At 43.9% G+C, this 19,464-nt stretch overlaps 2 protein-coding genes across 4 annotated transcripts in view; one reads left to right on the top strand and one right to left on the bottom strand.

The window, feature by feature from the left end:
• The window catches only part of EXT2 (exostosin glycosyltransferase 2), a 75,011-nt gene extending 66,070 nt beyond the window's left edge, over positions 1–8,941 (top strand). Inside the window, exons 13-14 of the mRNA XM_050335916.1 lie at positions 284–366; positions 6,168–8,941. Of these exons, the coding sequence (XP_050191873.1) occupies positions 284–366; positions 6,168–6,306 (222 nt within the window). The 3' untranslated portion in view covers positions 6,307–8,941. The remainder of the gene's footprint in view (positions 1–283; positions 367–6,167) is intronic.
• A 5,160-nt stretch (positions 8,942–14,101) lies between these two features.
• ALX4 (ALX homeobox 4) overlaps positions 14,102–19,464 on the bottom strand; it is a 45,647-nt gene continuing 40,284 nt past the window's right edge. For 2 of the 3 annotated variants that reach the window (XM_050336641.1, XM_050336642.1), the window contains one exon: positions 14,102–19,338. In XM_050336641.1, the coding sequence (XP_050192598.1) occupies positions 19,015–19,338 (324 nt within the window). In that variant the 3' untranslated portion in view covers positions 14,102–19,014. The remainder of the gene's footprint in view (positions 19,339–19,464) is intronic. The other variant, XR_007631558.1, reaches the window with a different exon arrangement.

Genomic DNA, 19,464 nt, shown 5'->3' with positions numbered 1-19,464 from the left:
GTCATTAAACAGGAATTAAGGAGCTTGTCATCGCCACTTCTTTTCAGTTACAGAAGGAAAAAGCCCTCCAAGCCGTTTTTATTGGGCCCCTGTGAATTTTGCAGTCAGCTGGGCCAGATGGAGCTGAATGGAGTGGCTTTTTTTTTTTTAATACCCCCCCCGCTTTTTGAGACAGCTCAGCTTACACTGCAGGCATGTTCAGAGGTATTGCGCTGCTCTCTGTGCAAGGAGATTAATGTCCCTTCTGTTGATATTTGATAATATCTGGCATGCCTTTCTGCAGGTGACCCCACGAAAGAAGTTCAAATGTCCAGAATGCACAGCAATTGATGGGTTATCACTGGACCAGACGCACATGGTGGAAAGGTGAGTGACCACTCTCTTTCTCTGATTGCCTCGTTCTGATCCCTAAAATCTTATCCTGTGTCTCATTAAATTAGGATCAAAAGTGCTCACTGTGTTTTTGTAAATTACTAATTTTGAAAGAACGTTGCATGGATTTTCTTAGCATAAGTCATTCCTACAATCAGTGATGTGTCACTGAAAAATGGATTGCTACAAAAAGGGACTTTAAAGGGCACAATTTTTAGCAGCTTTTCTGTAAAGCTTCTAAGATACATAGATGAAATTCAGGGGTTTGGCAGTACTTTCAGTAATACCACATCTCCGTTTACTGTGGAATATCAACTGTACTAAGTATGATCTTTTTTTTTTTTTAACCAGACAATTGCTAGCTTACCAAAGAGCAGCAATATAATTTGAAGTGATATTGGTACATTGTCTCTCCTCCAAAGATTGTGAAGCACATTGCTTCCACTAATGAAGGGCGTTTGCCTGCACAGTTATATGTCACATTTTTTAACAGTGGCAACACTATTATATTTTTGTGAGAATTCAGTTTTGAAATGAGATACACATTTGGAAAGGCAGTGACTGTTTAGACTGAAATATTGAAAGTTTGTAAGTATGAGGTTTGCAATCCCTGCTTTACAGCAAAGGGGCTTCCCAACCTTGACCAAGACACAAAACTTCTCTCTGCGTTGCCTTCTGAATGTGTGAAATAAGGGACAATTTCTTCACTTTTGCAACGCTGTTCAACACTGATGTTTGAAATGGGCTATCTGACAATAAATGTACATACTAGTTATTAGGTGGCATTAACCTGAGATCTAGGACTAACAACAGCATTTCACTTTAGGCTTCTTGGACGTTTGCATCTCTCCTGCAAACTTTGGGAAAAATATTTGCATCCATAGAATTGATGGGGTAAATAAGCAGGGGCATAATACTAGAAGAGGCCACCAGAAGAAACAGATGGTTGGACTTGATAATCTTAAAGATCTCTTCCAACCTTGAGGATTCTATGATTCTAAGAGGTGACAAAAAAAATCTGACCTGCATTTAAAATAGAGCATTTCAGATTTGCAGCAAGAGGCATAAAATGGTTATCTTACTAGTTATTATATTAACAGTGAGCTTTTTTCTCTCCTTCTCTGCAGAACTCGCAAGTGTAAAGTGTTATATAGGTTTTAATAAGGCTGAATTAAAAAAAGAGTAGGCAAGTCAGAAGTAAAACATATCCCATTAAGATTGTAAACGTTACTCTGCAGAAAAATACTTAAGGAAGGGGCTAGAAGTTCTGTAGATCTTTAACATTAGCTGAAGGGGAAGCACAAGAGCTTCCCCCTGTGTCTGGCAATTCTGCACTGGCTTACAGGATGGACTACCTGAAGCCAGTTCAGCTTTCCTGTGATCATACGAGTAGCATTACAACAACACAGGAATTTTGGTCATGAACTAGGTTCTCATTAAGGTAAACACTATAAAAACAGAAGATGAAAATGTGCTTTTTGCTCCGAAATGCATTATGATGCAGGGTAAAGGTCACGTTTCCATGTCTATAGCAGTTCTTGTATCCTCAGAGAAAAGTGTCATTGACAGTTTATTGAGAACATGTTTAAACTGTTACTTTGCTTCTCTGTAGTTTCCAAAAGTGGAGAAAACTGTGTTGTGGGAAATGTTAGGTTGACTGCAAATCCACATGCTTTTATTTGCCCAGCCAAAGAAGTACATACTGAGAAAGAGTCTGAGTGCGGGAGAATATCTGCAGAGACACACTTTGGGTATATTCAGTCTTCATTTTGAAAATCCTTGATATCATACTGAAACTGCTTATTCTCTATCTTCAATATAAGGGAGTTATTTGAAAATCTGAAAGGGTTTATTTTTTTTTAATCTTCTAAGCTAGATATAGCTAGATATTCATTTTAAGTGGATAATAAATGATGATAACTCCTAGAGCAAATTTTCCTTAATTAGCAGTAAGACTCTTGTATGTATATATATATGTACACACACTAGTTATTTTTAGGGTCAGGAGAGAAGGGAATACTTGTCATATTCTAAAAGAATAACTTCGTACTGATAACTTTACTGTGTTGGGTATGAAGAAAAATATCTGAGGTACCAAGCAAAGAGCCATGATCAGCTTCACTTGCAGCTTCCCAAAGGGCCTGACTCCTTGTGTTTTAGCATTCAGAAATAGCAAGCAGGTAGTCTGAGCTAATTATTTGCCCAGATATCCAGGGATCAAACTACTGTTTGTGAAACAAACATTTTATCAGGGTTGTCATGTACATGCACAACATTTAGTGTGAGGATTCTGGTTCAGAAGTATCAGAGAGATACCCAGCAACTGCCTGATGGTTTTGTAAGTGGAAAAGGTTTGAGAAGTCAAACACAAGGTTTGTGGAGATCTGGCCAGGAAAGACATGTAACTAAGTACTTCTGTTGGGCCTTTCGACACCTTCAGGCAGGAACAAAGGAAAGATGGTACAGTTGAACTCTTTTCTCATATTAAGAGATTTTTTTTTTTTAGCAATACAGTGAATCATGGGAAAGCCAACATTACTATTCTTCCTGCTGTGTAATTTATCTCAGATAAATAAAAGACTTTAGTCCCCAAGGTTATCGAACTCCATCATTAAAATACATATACTGGAGAAAGCTTTGAACCAAGAATCCCCTTCTTGGCCTAGGTTAGCTTTTTACATCAGGTCACAGAAGAAGCTGTAGGAAGATCTCACAATCCCTGTATTTATAGGTGTTATTTAAGTAGCAACAAGCTTTCTGCCTTTAGCATCTTTGCATCTGTCTCTCAAAAATGGAAACCTCTCTAAAATGCAGTCTGGAGGGCAACTGCCTGTGCATTAAATACAGCAAAAGGCTGAGCTGCTTCTGCAGCAACATTATCAGCAATGTTTTATTTAGGACATGTAAGAGTCAAAACAGGAAGCCATTCCTTTAAGAGGCAAACTAACCAGGTAACAGTTGGCCAAAGGTTGAAGGTACAGAGTTACCCAGCCAAAAAGTTATTTGGATTATAACAGTGAGGAAACTGATTATGAGAGACCTTAACAAACACCAAGTTCATCCAGTCGTCCAGGGGCATTAGGGCTCTCAATTTCTGAGTTCACATAATCTTATTTTCTTGTTGAGCTGAGCACAACTGCATGGTGTCAGCAGAGCAGGGAAAAACAAAAAGGATAATTCTTGGAAGCGAATATGCCTCTGTTAGTATGAATTTGCAAAACTATTGACAGAGCCAAGAAAAACACCTTCCCTCCATATTAAGATGACATGTTACATTCTCTTTGCTACCTAGCTTTCAGTGTTTAATGTTCTAGATATCATTTATGGTTTATATTTTCCAAAAGTGGCAGAGGCTTCAGAATTCAGGTGATTTAGTTCAGTGCATGAGATGAAATTTTTGGAAAGAGATTACTTTCTTTCAAACAGATTCTGTGACTTCTGTATGATATTTCTTTCCTTGAAAATATCCTGTTTCTGATCTTTGAATTTGATGTTGGTTTCCTGAGGACTAACTTTTTTGTTTAAGCCAGAGTGTTTAGAACATACTAATTTTCCCATTTTTCATTTTTTTCCATTTCTTTAACAATGAAATGGTTTCTTGTTCATTAAAGATACTGTACTGGTACGCTTGAATGGATTTGCCATGAGAACAAGTTTGGCTGTAGAGGGATTCCATCTTGAAACTTTCCAAGACCTCATCTTTGATTTGGGAGTATAACCTCTGGAGGGAAGAGGTCAATTTTGTCTCTGCTATCCATTTAGTTTTGTCTTTTGCCCTGAGGGTGCTGCTTAGTTCCGGTTGTGACAACGGCTGGTCTGATGTGGACACCTGCCTACCAGGCAACAGGCTGAGATAACTAATTCATTTCACACCGGCCACCAAGCAGCTGTTACATTACAATGTCTTTCAGTCATTACTGGCAAAGGCAGGATTTGAACCAGTAGACTAGAAGTATTCTTGTATTCCAGAAACCAGTGAGGGTCAGCAGCTGTGCAAACTTCTCACATGCACATCTTCCAGTGCACCTACCTCCTTGCCTGCGAAGATTGTGGTTTTTCTGCCATGAGACTTCTCTAGTACACACAATCATGGATTAGTTAGCCACATGTCTCAGAGATAACACGTGATTTAAAAGTCTAACCCTACCTAAAAATCAGATTTGTTTAAGGTATCTCATATTGTGCATCTCCTGGAGGCAACAGAAACTGCCTAATGTTCCTGGAGAAAACGCTCAGTTCCTGCTCTCCATGTTACTGTAACCTCTCAGTGCCCAGGGCCCAAATCTCTCTCAACTGTTCTCCTTGTTATTGCAAACGTTGAACAGCAACCTGGGTCTTCACTTCAGTCCTCACTGATGGCTCCTTTGCTGTTTCAGGTCTGTGCTAACCTGGAGCAAACAGTGCTTATGACAGGTGTAGAGATTGCTTCCTACTGTACAGAGTTTCCTCTTACACTCTGAATTCCTTTTCTTTTGTTTCTGGTCCCAACAATTTGAACCTGAAGGTAGGAAGGTGTGAGGTAGGAAGAGGTATGAGAGGATGGGAAGGTAGCAGAAAGTGAAGCATCTATATTTACCTGTATATTCAAGTATCATCCCATATGAAGTAATTTTTGGACACTTTTCTCAGACCAGAAAATGGCCTCAAGTGTAACCATTATAGCTTGAAACAACTATGTAGACTGAGAAATTAATTTTGAAAACTAGTTTTGCTGTCCCATCTACTTCAAAAGAGTGTTTGGGGCAGTGTTGAGCAGTCCCCATCACAAAACTGTCACACTCAGTTGCAGTGATTGACCAGGTCTGATGAGGAAAATTATCCTGGAGCCACAGTGACCCCCTAACCCTCCAAAGGGGTCAGGAGAGGGTGCATGGTTGGAGAGCAAGAGACCTGCTCTGGGAGCGCCTGCAGCACGTCAGTCTCTGTAGCTGAGCCAAAGTACTCATTTCTTTTTTGTTTTCACTTTCAAATGGCAAAAGAAACGTGACCTGTTTTCTTGTAGCTGCCTTGGTTATGCGGAGGGAACTGTTGTCATGATTCTTGGTATCTGGAGTTCTTAAAAGCTGTTTTATATAGTAGGCAAGTAATGTTAGAGGAGCACTAGCTGGGGTGAGATGAGCCAAGTTTTCTCTGCCTTGCTTCCACAGGTAGTGTGCCTTTCAGTGAAAGAGTTAAAGGAGCAATGTAAGGTTAAACATCTGTTTGATTGTTTGAAGCACATGGCTGTTCCCTCCCACATTACTGACACCTGAGATTATTAAGACAGCTTCACCTTTAAGCTACAGTACAATCAACTCTGCCTATTCTCTGAGGCGTGTTTATTTTTGTGGGAAAAGATAGAGCTTCTGAAGTAGCCTGAAAATACCCAGACTTTTTTTTTTTTAAAGACCTCAGTTTTCACAAAGCATTGGTTTTTGCAAAACCTTTGTTATAAACCAAATAGACCCAACAGTGGCCCTTTAAGAGACATGTTGGCAGTTAATCTGTTCTGGTTTACAGCATGTACATTGCTTTAAGAATGACTGGAATTCTAGGGGGAGGGAGAAGGGAAGCTTTGACCTCCAAGTGCACATGTGCTGCTGCCAGCATCCCCTTGCTCGTCTCTGTGATTAAATGGATAAATCAAAGAACACCAGCTTCTTTTCAGTTCTCTCTGCAGTGAGGCTCTCTTTTTATTTATTAGTAGACAGCATGGAGGAAATATTTCCAAGCACAAGAGGGAAGATTTTGGTGTGGGATCTGGTAGCCAGCCCAGTTGTTGGGGTTCTAAATTATACTGCTTTCCCTTTCACCAGATCTGAATGCATCAATAAGTTTGCCTCTGTCTTTGGGACCATGCCTCTAAAAGTGGTGGAGCACCGTGCTGACCCCGTCCTGTACAAAGATGACTTTCCTGAGAAGCTGAAGAGCTTTCCCAATATCGGCAGTTTGTAAAGGCAGCTGTGAGACAAACCTGAGTGATGAAAATGACAGCTGAAAAGGTGCTATAAGGAATGTAAGGCCCTGAAGACAAGAATCGCTAGAAAGTGGGTTGCATCTGAGGGAAATGGGAATTAATGTTGTGTTCTGGTATGTTGTCTTTCCCTTACATTGCACAAAGGTATAAATGGAAAGCTGAACAACAGCTCTCTGTTGCTCACAGAGGATTGAGTCTATTCATGGGTTCTCCCAAAAATGTCAAACACAAACAGGAGGCACCTGGAAGAACAAAACAGAATCTTGCTCTCTGTGGTCTGACTGGCATGACTCACCTCTTCTGTCAAACATGTTGCAGCTCTCTGGTTAATAAGCATCCATCCATTCAAAGCAACTGTCTACAGTGTAGAGCTTCTCTCTTTTGGGAGGAGCTTATTCCTCTGGGCTGGTGGGCCTCTGCCTTTTTAGCTTTAACTCTTGGCTTGAGTAACTATGTAACATTTTCTTTTGCATTGTGAGACCGATGTTTATTTTTTTACATCACCAACAAAAATTTGTCTGTGGTCATATGGTTTAAAGGGCAAAACATTCTGTGTTACTTAAATTATTTTTATGGACATTGAGACACACAGTAGGTGGGAGGACAGGCTCCTTCAGAGCAGAGACCTGCAGGACATAACTGCAACTGCTGTGCCTCCGGCGTGAATTTCAGGTTTTCCGCTGCATCCATGCAAGGCATTCTGACTCTTTGTCAAAACTAGTTGTATTATTAAAAAAGGAAAAAAAGTATATCTTTAGTCTTCTTCATTTTTTTATTTTCATTATCAGTTTACAGTTTTAACTTGTAGCCATCCATAGGGATGAGGTATGAAGTAAGTTTTTCACATCTGAATCCTCTTCATCAAGCAGTGTGTTGTACTAATTTGTAAAACACCTAAATTTACAGAAATTCCCAGTTACATCTTCAATGTGCAGGTATATATGTATGTATGAGACACTATTAATGCACACTTACAAACTCCTGTAAATTACTTTTGTTGGAAAAACTGTTGTGTCTTTACTTGTAATTTAAGGAACCTATTGCCACAGGCTGCCACTGAAACACAGCTTAGGAAGGCTTTTGGAAAAGATTTACATTTCTTAGGAGCATTTGAATTGTTTCTCAATACTGAATTTAACATGAATGTGAAAACTAAATGCAACAAAATTAGAAAGTTGCCTGGACTGCAACTCTTGCCCTTGGATATTAAAGAGGATCCCAAGTTGGGCTGAGGAAGGACCCTCTTTTCTACCTCCACTGATATAATGTTTGTTACTAGATAAGGGTGATTTCACTGTCTTTTGAAACCTCCGTTGCTGCTGGTTTACAGACACATCCTACTGGATGGGCTGTTTTTCTGTTACACTGCAAGCAACCTTATTCCTCAGATTTGCCAACCCCCAAACAATAGGACAAGTGTTAGACATCACGGTTCACCCCCTCTCTTAAGCTGGATACGCAGCAATGACAGAAACCAAATGAAAGTCAGGCTAGAAACAGGAAACATCTGCTCCTATTTGTCTCACCCCCACTAAGACTTATCTTATTGCCCAATGCAGTGGATGTGCTGTGAATGAAAATCATACTGGAACAATAGCTCTGAGGGGATGCTTCACTTCATAACCTCCCTGGGATGTGCCTGTAAACTGTATTGTCCGACTCTCTGGGAATGTTTAATTACTAGTAAATGTTTTTTGCTGCAGTCTTTGTTTCATTCCTGAGTTGCTATGGGAGAGGGTATTGGGGAGCTAAGAGGGATAGCTGTTGCAGTGACAACTGCTGTCTGCACAGTGGGTATTGCAAGATAGAGGAACGTTTGTTGCTCATTATTTCTCCTTCGCAGCCTCTCAGGTTCATTCGCATGAACTTTCTTACTGAATCTACCTGTTGATTTATGTCCTGGTGCTTGAGCATCAGGAGATATCAGCATATTTCCCCTGAGAAGTTTGTTTTAAAAGAGTAGCTGTGACAGTGCAGTAGTCAGTTTTGGCTGTCCTTTTGGGGCTGATCTCAGCTTGGCAGGCCTTAGCAGTTTAGCTGAGTTAAAACATCTTCCTTACAGAATTGTGAAGCTGCTGTGATTTCTTGAGTCTTTCTCAGTAAGCCAGTAAAAAGTTTATGTTTTGCACAGTCTTAAAAGAAACAGGATTTGAAATAGATGGTTGAATATTTTTAGATGTGGGCAGTCAAACCACCCCTGCTAAACTGATCTATAGTCTCAAGTCAATAAAAAGGCACCAGGTCCTTGTGTCTGCATCCAAAAGCATCTGAGTGGTTTCCCCTTGCACAAAATGTCCAGTGACCCCTAACAATCATGTTTTGTCCTTTGGCCTTTTATAGGGCTAGATCATTTCCATGGCAAATCATCTCTATTTTGTGCCATGGAGAAAAATTGGGTAATTGGCAGTAAAAGAAAAAGTAAAATTACCTACTTCACCTCTGCATTTATGATTGTGATGTTCTTGATGGAAAATCTGTAAAGGTAAGATGTACCTGTACGTCTGATTTGGAATGGGTTTGTTGTCAATCTTTAAATTAAGATAATTTTTAACTTTTCATTGTATATATGATATCAAAAAAGCTTAATAACTGTCTATTAAAAAGTAAATCCAAGGAGCGTTTGTTGTATTTCACTTCTGGAGTGGTACAAGGAAACATGAATGAATTTAGAAGGGAGAATTGCAGTGACAGGCTGTTTTACTACATAAATCTGTGTTAAACTTGAATATCCACAATGCACTTTTTCAAGATCTGTCAATATTTTATCTTTCCTGTAACTGGAGTTTGATGGTTGTCTCTGAAACAGAAGGTTGCTCTGCATGAATTCATCCCAGTCACCTTTTTTTGGGAGAGTAGTTGTTACCCAGATTTTCTGCCAAGATCTGACAATACCATTTATCTTGGAGAAACAGGGAACAGATCCTCTCTTTTTTTTGCAAAGAGATACAGCAGACGTTAAAGAATTGTGTTTTTGAGAAGAGAGCTTTGGCTGACTCCTTGAGATTGGGGGATCCAGTGCAGTGGCAGCTCTTTGTTTCCAGAAGCCTGCAGCACTGCCCCTGTGGAGCATGCTGCAAAAGGGCAGTGTGTGTGCACGGCATGCCTTGCTTCTTGAGCATAGCAAGGGGGAGATGTGCTGCAGTATTTCCCTGCCAGTCATGGTGAGCCTTCAGCATCACCTTTTTGGCATCACCAACTCTCCCTACAACACATTGAATCTTTCCTTCCTCACAGCTCCACTATCTTATTAGAGGATGTGTCAATTCAGGCCCTAATGTTCTGAATTACGTTCTCCTGCTATCTCCAGATCCTGCTCTTGAACCTCCGGCCCTCCATTGTGCTTCCACCAATGCAGTTCAAATATGCTTTACTCTGGCAACAAGTTCACCCCTGTTAATTATCAATTCAAGGGCCTTTTAAACTCAAGGGCCTTTTAAACTCAAGGGCCTTGGAGATATAGATATCAAAATAATTGTGAAGAGGGATTTAAGAGATGCCTAGTACTTCTGACTCATTTTACTTTTAGGCTGTATTATTTAGTGTTGAGCACTAGAAAAATGCTATACTGAGACATATGAAAATGGATTTTGGTGGGCAATTTTAATGTTAAAGATACCTCCAAGATTTGGCATGAATTCCCTCCATAATGAGTGTCTGATACCTTGGGTACTTCTCACAGATAGAGCATCTTTTGATCAGGAAAGATCTCGGAATGGTTAGCAGGTACTGCATAAATCTTGTGTCCAGCCCTTTTACATGGAAGCTGCTGTCATAACAGGGTCAAAGCATGATATAGGGGAGAAAAAAAAATTGACAGTGCTGATGAGAAAATGGATTTTAAATGCCCTGGCCAGAGACCAGACAGTGAGTATGAATTTTTTTTTTCTTTTTGAAGTCTTGCATACTTAAATTTTACTAGGACTGCTGCAAAACAAGTGCATTTGTAAACTGAAATATAAACTATGGGTAGTTCTTGTAGTCATGGATAGTCTTGTCCATGTACTTGAGCCAAGAAAAAAGTGTTTTGCAAACTTGTGTTAGATTAAATTTATGCTAGAAAATGAGCATCCAATTGGTCCAGTTGCTAACTTCGGTCTGATCCTGAAGAGTTGGGAAAAGCAGAGCAAATCCTGGGCAAGTACTCCACCTATATTGTCTTTTAATTTTAAGTCCTAGGCTGGTAAAAAAATAATTTCTGTCAAAAATTGTCAGAAAACTCTGAACACAATACTCTGTAGGATCTGAAAGTTATCCCATGAGTAGGTGGTCATTTCAGCTTAGCAGAAAAATCAGCTAGAGTCTGTGTTGGTAACCACTGAGTCATGGGTCCTTAAGTTTTATGTCATGCTGTTGGGAGTGCATGTAGGATGGTGTAAGTTCTTTTTATGAGGCCTGCCACTGCTGTATCCAAGTGCAAGAAATTGAGCTTCACAGTCCTCCTGTGTGGGTAAGATGTCCCTCGTACCTGTAACTGCAGGTAAGGAAATTGAGAGAAGCTTTTGCATATCCAAGGCCTGAACACCAGTATCCCGAACCTGGGATTTAGCAGAACAGCCACACTTTTGTCTGAACTGTTGTTTATTTGGACTTCTGGGTAGCTCACTACCAAGGTAGAGGACCGTTAGCCTTGACTTTTAAGTATCAGCATGTTTCAGCAGGCCCTGGCTTGAAGCCATTTAGTGACATTCCTGGTGCACTCTGTGTAATTTCAGCCTGATGGAAATGTCTGTAATGCAGTCCCACCTCTGCTGATCTTCAGGATTCCCCTGTCTGCAGCTTCTTGTGGTTGCTTTGAAAGTGAGTTATGTTTCCCATTAAAGGATAACAGGGACAATTGAGGCAATTAAGTGGACTGGCTTGGAGTTAGCAGCATGCAGGGAGTTTTCCGACTGAAAACAGTGCTGCTCAAAGGTCCTTCCTGCACGGTTGCCTGTTTGCTGTCTTCATTTGTCTGGAAAAGGATCCAGTAATTCTCTTTCAAATTTCCTTTAGTCATGCTAAATGACTGTTTACTTGCATAAACAGGAAGTGTTTCTGCTCCAGATGACAACTCTGCAGTTGACTGGGGACAGAGATCAGTGCAATTTGGCCATGATTTCATTAGGTCTATGAACTTGCAGCAGTGGTCAGTACGAGACTCTATGCAAGGGGGATTTTTGTGACTAAGAAAATACCAGCCTCATTATTAAGTCAAATCTACCGGATTTTTAACCTGACTTTTAGTTGGCAGGGGACTGAACAAAGGTGAAAGATGGACCATTAGACAGACGAAGGTGTGAAGAACTTGAGATATGAGACCTACATGAGATTTTCCATGTGTCATACACTCAAGCAAATCACTGTTTCTCACCTGCTTTTCTGGCTGTTTGCAAACTTACAGGTCCTTTTGAGAAACCTCTCTTTGATAGGGAGGGCCAGGTCTCAGCTGGACGCTAGGCACAGTTAGTGCTGGGTGCCTTCAGCTGAGGACTGATGGGAACAAGAACCACTTTGCCACACTTCATACAAATAAGCAGGGGGAAAGGTTCGAAGCAGAAAGGACTGTAAAATGAGATCTAGGAATTCGGCAAGACTACAGCTAACTCAGAGCATCTGTCTTTGTCCTATGACTAAGTTACGAACTGAAAAGCAAGAGAAAGTGGAAGATCCTTTCACAAATAATAAACACTTGTTTGTCTCAGATTAAATGCAACACCTTTACATGTGGGCTCCAGCTGGCCATAAGTAGATGCACCTTGCATGGCTGTTACCTTCCTTGCCAATGAGAAGATTTTAGTACATGCATCTGTTTAAAGGTTAATAACCTGCTTTTACAAAGAGGAAGAGAAAAAGGCAAATCTGTTTAGTTTACAGGAATAAAAAATTGTTTTTCATTTAAAGTGCCCGAACTTTGCCCTGCCTCAAAGTCATATTCTCCAGCAGAGAAGGAACACATTAACCTAGGTGCTGTAGCCACATCTCCCAGAGAGAAATTTTTCCATGTGTTTTAAACAACTTCTGTGATGCCAGTAAGAAAGTGCAGCTTCAAAAAAAGAATGCACATTTCTAATCTGGGTCCTGCCACTAGTTGGAGTTTATAGGGAGACTTTTTAGCTCTTTGGCAACGTTCAGGTCAGGAGCAATTTCTGATGTAAACCCATACAAGGAGGATGTTACTGAAACTGACTTTAGGCTCTCAACAGTCTGAACTCTGCCAACATCTGGAGAATCTGGCTTTGAGTGCTTGGGGAGGGAAGGAATTTTTCTCCTGTAAGTGAGAGGAATGGATAAGCCTGCAACAGCACCTGCATTATCCATTTCTTAGCAAGATAGAAAACAGCCATGCGCCATCTAATGCAAGCTGATGCTCCTGGCCAACTGATGGAAAGGCCAGAGCGGCTCTTTGGGTCTTGGTGGGTTGCTGGCAGCTGCTGGGCACCTTCTCAACTCTGTCTGAACAAGAAGGGCACTTTCCAGTCCACTCAGCATCTGGGTCCAGGAACTTGAGCTCTTACTGGTCCCAGTTCTGGTGGGTCTGTGCAGTCTGAAGGAAATAGGTTTGCAGCTGAATTTATTTATGGAGTGAAATGGCCCACACAGAACCTAGTTTTCTCCACAGCAGGGCAAGAGGTGTGCACTGGGAACTGGTGGGGCTGAGACAAGCCCTCTCCTTAGTGTGGGGAGAAGTGAAACCCAGAGGGCTCAGTCTGTCCTGCAGCCCAGTGAGCAGCGTCTGTCTGAAGGCAGGCACCTCTGGGGAAGCCATCAGAGCCGAGGTGGAGGAAAGGGTGGGTAAGGCTTGGATGCCTCTGGATGCCTCTACTAAAGGGGAGCTGGGAAGGGAGGGGGTGTGACAACCTGCAGGAATGTAGCAAAAAGGAGCACTTTTGGAGGAAAAGTCCCCCCACTGCTAGCCCCAAGTGTTACCTCTCTGGACTTCAGGCTGCCTTGTGCTGTGGTGCCCCAAGCATGACTGTGCTGTGTAAAAGGGGTGGTGCCATAGGACGGGGATCCGCATGGCTGAGGGTCCCCAGTTCTGTGGCATCCTGTTGCCAAGTCATCTTCTCCCCATGTCAGCTGTGATTAGCTGCTGCCTCACTAAGGACTGCTTGAGAAGGGCTGTGAGACCTGCAGGAGCCCTGTGAGGCTTAAGCTCTGCTAGAAGTAGCAGCTCCTGAACAGTAAGCACAGGAGACCATCCTCCTCTCCCCTGTGGCCAGGGTGCCCTCTGTGCTGTCTAATGAGGATGCCAGGAGATGCCAAATGCACTCCTGGAGGCAGAGAGGCCCTCGTTAGCAGGGAGCTGGCTGGCAGGACGCTCCTGTGCCTGGTTGCTGGCTGTTAACCATCTCTTTGTACGGGCAGAGGCAGCAGCCCGTGAGCTGCCACCTGTTGTTAATCTACCCCCGGCTAATCCATTCTGCTCTGCGTCAGCAGTTCAAAAGGGCACTGTTAGTATTTTTTGCCAACTTCAATTAACGTGAGATTTTGGAGGCCCCTCTGATCACATTTCATCTGTCATGAGTCAGGAACAAACCATCCAGATTGCAGTTCAGAGGAGAGAAGAGAAGGAGTTTATTGCAAACCAAAACAACAACAACAGAGTTTGTGCCCCCTTGGCCAGGGTGGCTGGGAAGCAGGATCCTTCCCAATCATGTCACTTCTTTCAAAACCTAGAAAAATAAAAATTGGTGACTGGAAATTCCAGCCCTCCAGCTCCCCCCAAAGAAAAAAAAAAACCTGCAAGTGCAATAACTTATTTCAAAGAAGTTAAAAATAATCAAGCTGCAAGACTGTTTGTTCTTTTTTAATATTCCACTGTAATGAACAGGTAATACATGGTTGCATAGGCAATAACATTGCATGGCACAAACTTCACATGGCAACATTTTTAATGATTTTTTTAAATTCTTTTTTTTCCTGGACTTTTTGAAAACTTTTTTATTTTTTTTAATATGTCCTACCCCAGGCTGGTAAGCTAAAGAGAAAAAAAAAAAAAAAAAAGGTTGCGTTTATACAAGGTTACAATATTTTACAACAAAAAAACAATAATATTGATTGAGGTTTGTTTTCTTTCTTTCTCCCAGTCTCTCTTTCAAACACTGCACACCTAAACCGATATATTATTATACATTGAAAACTGTCCTTCAAAATCAGTAGTATAAAAGTCCTAGCTCTACCTACCTACCTAGCTATGTGGGGGGAGTGGGGAACTGTGTTACCAGCAAAGAGTTAAGGGGTGCAAGGCCGCTCCCTCACCTCTTCCCAGCTCCCTTCGGGAAGCTGCAAAGGACTGAATGACTTTCCATCTGATTTCACTCCCTTCCCATTTGGGTTTAATTTCTCCCTCGGTCTGTTTGCTTTTTGCTGTGTCAGTCAGAGTAGCAAAATAAACACAGGGCTCTGCCTCTGCTTGATTATTTTTTCAATCCTTTTCCAGGAAACTACCTTTTTGCCTTTGTTTGTTTGGAGAGTGTTTTACAACGTGCTGCCCGGTCTGAGTGTGCTCTGGGAATCAGGGAAATGCATCTCCCCACCCCAAAACACCTCCATTACTGGAGCAAACCAGCGGGCAGCACTGCTCTGCAGCACACCAAGTATACCTGGCCTGGGTTGTGCTGTGTGCCCATGGCTGATGGGGCAGGTGGGAGCCACGTGTGTTGCAGCTCTGCGACCTCACGTGTGACACGCTGTCGCTACACATGGCCTTTCCCTAACACCCTGCCCACGCTCACGGCTCAGGCCAGATGTGTTCCATCAGGGATGTAAACTCACTCTGCCATAGGCTCTAGAGGAGAACAAGGTTGGTTCTCTTTTCATCTTGCTGTCTTGGTACTCTTCCCCATAAGCTCTACCCTGGTAGGTGCTGGGGCAGTGAGACCTGAACTGAGTAGCATATTCAAGAGCAGGCAGCTGGAGCCTGGCTGCTGGCTGGAGAGCCCGCTAGGAGCACAGGTGGGCGGCACTGCTGGCAACAGGCAACATGCTGGGGGGCTGACCTGGCCCTTGTCTCGCTCCTCTCCATGAGCTTGTTCAGGCACAGCAGCCCTTAGAGTCTGGACCCTGCAGGGCCCAGCAAGCCCAAACCTGGTTCACCACTGGTTTGCAGTTGCTACCAAAGCATTAACTACTGCTTGTAGGCAAGAAGAGCCTCTGAGTACTTGGCAGCGAGTGGTACCCAACCACTTTTAAACAAGTGCTAGGAACCCGTGCTGCTCTCACTATTTACATCCATCCTCCTGGTCTCAAAGCTCTGGGACATCTCTGGTAGTTTCTAACCATGGGCAACATAAGCCAGCCTCCACGTATGGTACCTGCTGCATAGGCAGGGCCAGGACTGCTTGGGAGAAATACTTTGCTACCTTCGTGAGGATGGAGAAAGCAGATGGGTGAGTCCAGCTAGCTGGGCTGCATCCACAGAGGATGCCACTATGAGGATGGCAGGTGTCAGAGTGGCTGGGGCTTGTGAGACATTTTGGTGGTGGCTGGGGACAAAGCTTGCAGCTTTGAAGGCAAGTCCAAACCAGGGAATCGCGTCTCAATGTGTGGACAGGAGTAAAATACTAAATAAGAAATAAATAGAGAAGAAAGTCATAAATAGAATTGAAAGGTATTAAAATAACAATAATAATAATTAAAATGGTATCATCATGGTAACTGGAGATTGCAAGAACAGCACTGACCCTGTGACCCTTAAGAAATGCAGCAGCTGCAGACCGGCTAGGTTAAGATACACACACACATATATATATATGTATGTATGTATATATATATATTTATACAGTTTTTCATGTTAATTTAACAGCTAGTTTTAAAAATACTTTGAAATAAATTTTAAAAATGTGTGTAAATACAGATGTATGTAGCTTAAAAACTGACAGAATAAACCGCTTTTGGAGATCTGTGAGGGGTGCGCCTTCCAGCACGACCCACAGGGTTGCTCGCCAGAATAGCAGCAGCACCTGGAGAGGTGGGGCAGAGCCTGGTGAGCAGCAGGGCTGCCCATGGCAGGGGGCAGAAGGGAGCCCTGCGGTGGGGGGGTCCAAGGCACAACATCCCCCCTCACCTCGTGATGCTTTCAGGCAGGCTGAGGGCTGGGCATGTGCAGTGGCATTTAAATTAGACTGAGCGAGTCCAACATGTGCTTTCCACATGGATTTTAAGGTGAGAGAAAGTGGAGGCCAAGCCTCTCTAAATGCTAAGTCTGCTGCCAGGAGTCTCTAACAAGAAAGGGATACAGCACTTAATCCTTTGGGCTATTAAAGAGCTTGGATGAAATCCTGGCCTTGTGGAAGTCTGGGAGGAAAAGCTACCCTTTAACTTCAGTAGGGAATGAGCTATGTTCTTGAATAACTACAGCCCTCTCCTGGAGCTGCCTTTGGTACTTGTAGGCCATACGAAACCCATTCCAGTATGCCTGCCTGCCCCATCACCCTCTCCTTAGCTCTCCCAGTTGCTAATTTGCCTAGTCAGTAATGGTACTGGGCTGTTTGGGCAGTGGCCCTTCACAGATTGCCTGCTGACTGTGGGAAGCATCATGCTCTTTGGTATACCTGGGAAAATGCTCTCGACACCACGCTCAGCTGCCTGCACAAAATCTGATGGAGAAATCGCCTCCTGCCACTGGTCCCTGGGTGGTGGGGAACCTCAGTGGCTTCTGGGGCACCCAGTGGGGACGGCGTACACTTCCAGCTGGTCAGCATGATCCTGCCCCATTCAGTGATCAGCATCACTTCTAGCATTCAACCCACCATGCCCAACGTCTCAGCTGAATGCTTAGGTTAGGATGTAAATCCTGGCTGCTTGGGATGGGAGAGACCATGGTCATACAGATGGTGTGGTTAAATGCATACTGGCTCCCTGTGCGTATCAGAGAAGGCACCTCAGCATTTCTGAGGAGAGAAAAGAGACTACTACTGGTCTTTTCATATTCCAATAAATGTATTACTTTTGATCTAGCAATGGTGTATCATTTAGGTAGTGAATGACAGTCTAGACACTGTGGAAATACTTGTATAGCTTGTTAACCTGAAACCTGACATTTGGTTGTAGCTTATTTGAAGTCTTTTCCAAGACCACTGCGTATTCTTGGACCTTGAACTACAAGATCCCCTAACACTATGCATGAGGAGAGAGGGCAGGGTGATACACCAATTTTTATGTGAGTAATATCCTACAGTTCCCTTGCAAATCTTGAGGACAGCTGCCCCAGTTCAAGCTCAGCCTGTGTAGCCACACTGTGGCCGTGATAGTGCTCAGCTGACTTTCAGCTTCTCCTTGGTAGTATTTCAGTGGGGTAAAAGGATGTTCCCAAATTATTCCTAGCACTGAAAAACTTTGTAAAATGTTTAGCCTTGCAAAGGAGATCTTACTTAACAGGGCTGTGCAGGTAAGAGCACTGGGAGGGAAAAATGGGGAGGCATATTGGCTTAGACAAACCAGGCAAGTTCTGGTGTCTCCTCCTTCCTCTGCAAGGTGAAGAGGATCCAAGGTGGCTGGACACTGGACAGTATCACCTCATTCACCTTTGGATCCCTTCCCAGCCTGTTCCCTGTGCCATCCCTTGTGCAGAGATGCCTGCAGCTGTTGTGTGCAGCAAGACACAGGAGTGGAGGGCTGAGAGAGGGCTTGTCATTGCATGTATCTGATCCCCGGATAAGGTATATGAGGAATTTGATGGTCTCATGCCACTGTGGCTGTGTGTTAGCACTTGAGCTGTTTCTCAGAGCAGTCTTTTTGGGGACCTGTAGATTGACACAGCAACTCTGCTTCCCTGCTTTAACTACCGTCTCCACATTGAGGTTAGTGACTGCTGACCCAGTGAAAGCTGGAGGAAACCTTTTGCTGTCCCACCATGCACATGAGCCCCATCATAAACCACAGCCAGGCAAAGCAAAGCCCAGGCGATCCCTGGGGCAGTGAGCCATGCTTGGGAAGATATTGAGTGCTGGGATGCATCTCTGTCTGGGTCACCAGAGGGCTGGCACAGACTCTCAGCATGATAGCACATTGAGTAGAAGGGTATCCCCTTCGTGGGCTTCTAGAAATCTGTGCTTCATCTCAGACTACAAGATGGAGAGAGAGCTGGGTAGAAGGAGATGGGCTAATGTTGCCTTCTTTCTAGCTTTGGTTATCTTCCCAGCCCTGTTACTGCTCACCTGTGGGAAGTCATAGCTCCTGCTAAAATGACGTAAGCAGCATGAGAGGTGTCTCTTTGCTGGTGCCAGAGTTCCCATCCGGTCCCCTGCCCAGGGCAGAACATGTGTGTGTGAGAGAGAGTATGTGTGTGGGTGTGAGGGTGTGGGTGGGTGGGTGGTGGGATGGGAGAAGCTGCTGAAAAGTCAGTGGGCTCTTGCTCTTTGGAAAGGCAGATCTGGTGTCAGGAAAAACAGCTGTGAGAAAAAATGCCCAGGTTGCTGGGGAGGTGGCAGTGAGGAGGGATGCATCTCATCCCAGGTCTTGATGGAAGAGGTGCTGCTCCACAGCCTCCCTCTCCCTGCCTGATCCCAGGAAGCCGGGAGCTGCCACATTCATGCTGGAAACACTCCACTTAACGTTAACATATGTACTTTATATGCCTAGGGTAGCTAAAAGTGCTGCATTCAGATCCCCGAGGAGGCAACTGCTGTCTGGAGTCCGAGCGGATGGATTTGTTCAGCTGTCCCTATGTGCTGTCTCCGTGTGGCGGGCACTGGGCTGCAGCCCTGTCATGTCGCCCAGGAGATAGCGGCGCTGTGCTCCTTTGCTTTCATCCTCAGGGCAGCGATGCTGGAGGTCTTGCGGTCCGGCTCGCTGTTCAGCTCGTAGCCATTGAGGCTGGGGCTCATCCCAGCCGTGCCAAAGAGGCCACCCATGTGAGTCTGTCCCACGTGGCTGCCAGGGCCGGAGACGCCGAGGAACTCGGAGACACCACCGGCCGCGTGGGGGTGGGCATGGGGGGACATGCAGGAGGGCACCGTCTCGCAGGGGACGACACAGGCAGGCACGGGGGAGGCAGCTCCATTGTTGCCAATCCAGGAAGGGTTCTGGATCTGGGGGTGGGAAAAAAAAGCATCAGGGCTGCCCTGAGCAGGATGCATCCAGCAGCTGGCCTGGCAGGATGGATTGTGTCCAGCCCCAGCCCTGCAGGGCAGCCCTGTGCATGAGGGGCAGCCAGT

The sequence above is a fragment of the Myiozetetes cayanensis genome, unplaced genomic scaffold (genome assembly GCF_022539395.1).
Source record: "Myiozetetes cayanensis isolate MyiCay16 unplaced genomic scaffold, myiCay2020 scf6-25, whole genome shotgun sequence".
Lineage (NCBI taxonomy): Eukaryota > Metazoa > Chordata > Aves > Passeriformes > Tyrannidae > Myiozetetes > Myiozetetes cayanensis.
The sequence above is the reverse complement of the archived record's forward strand: the minus strand, read 5'-3'. Positions and strand labels throughout refer to the sequence as shown.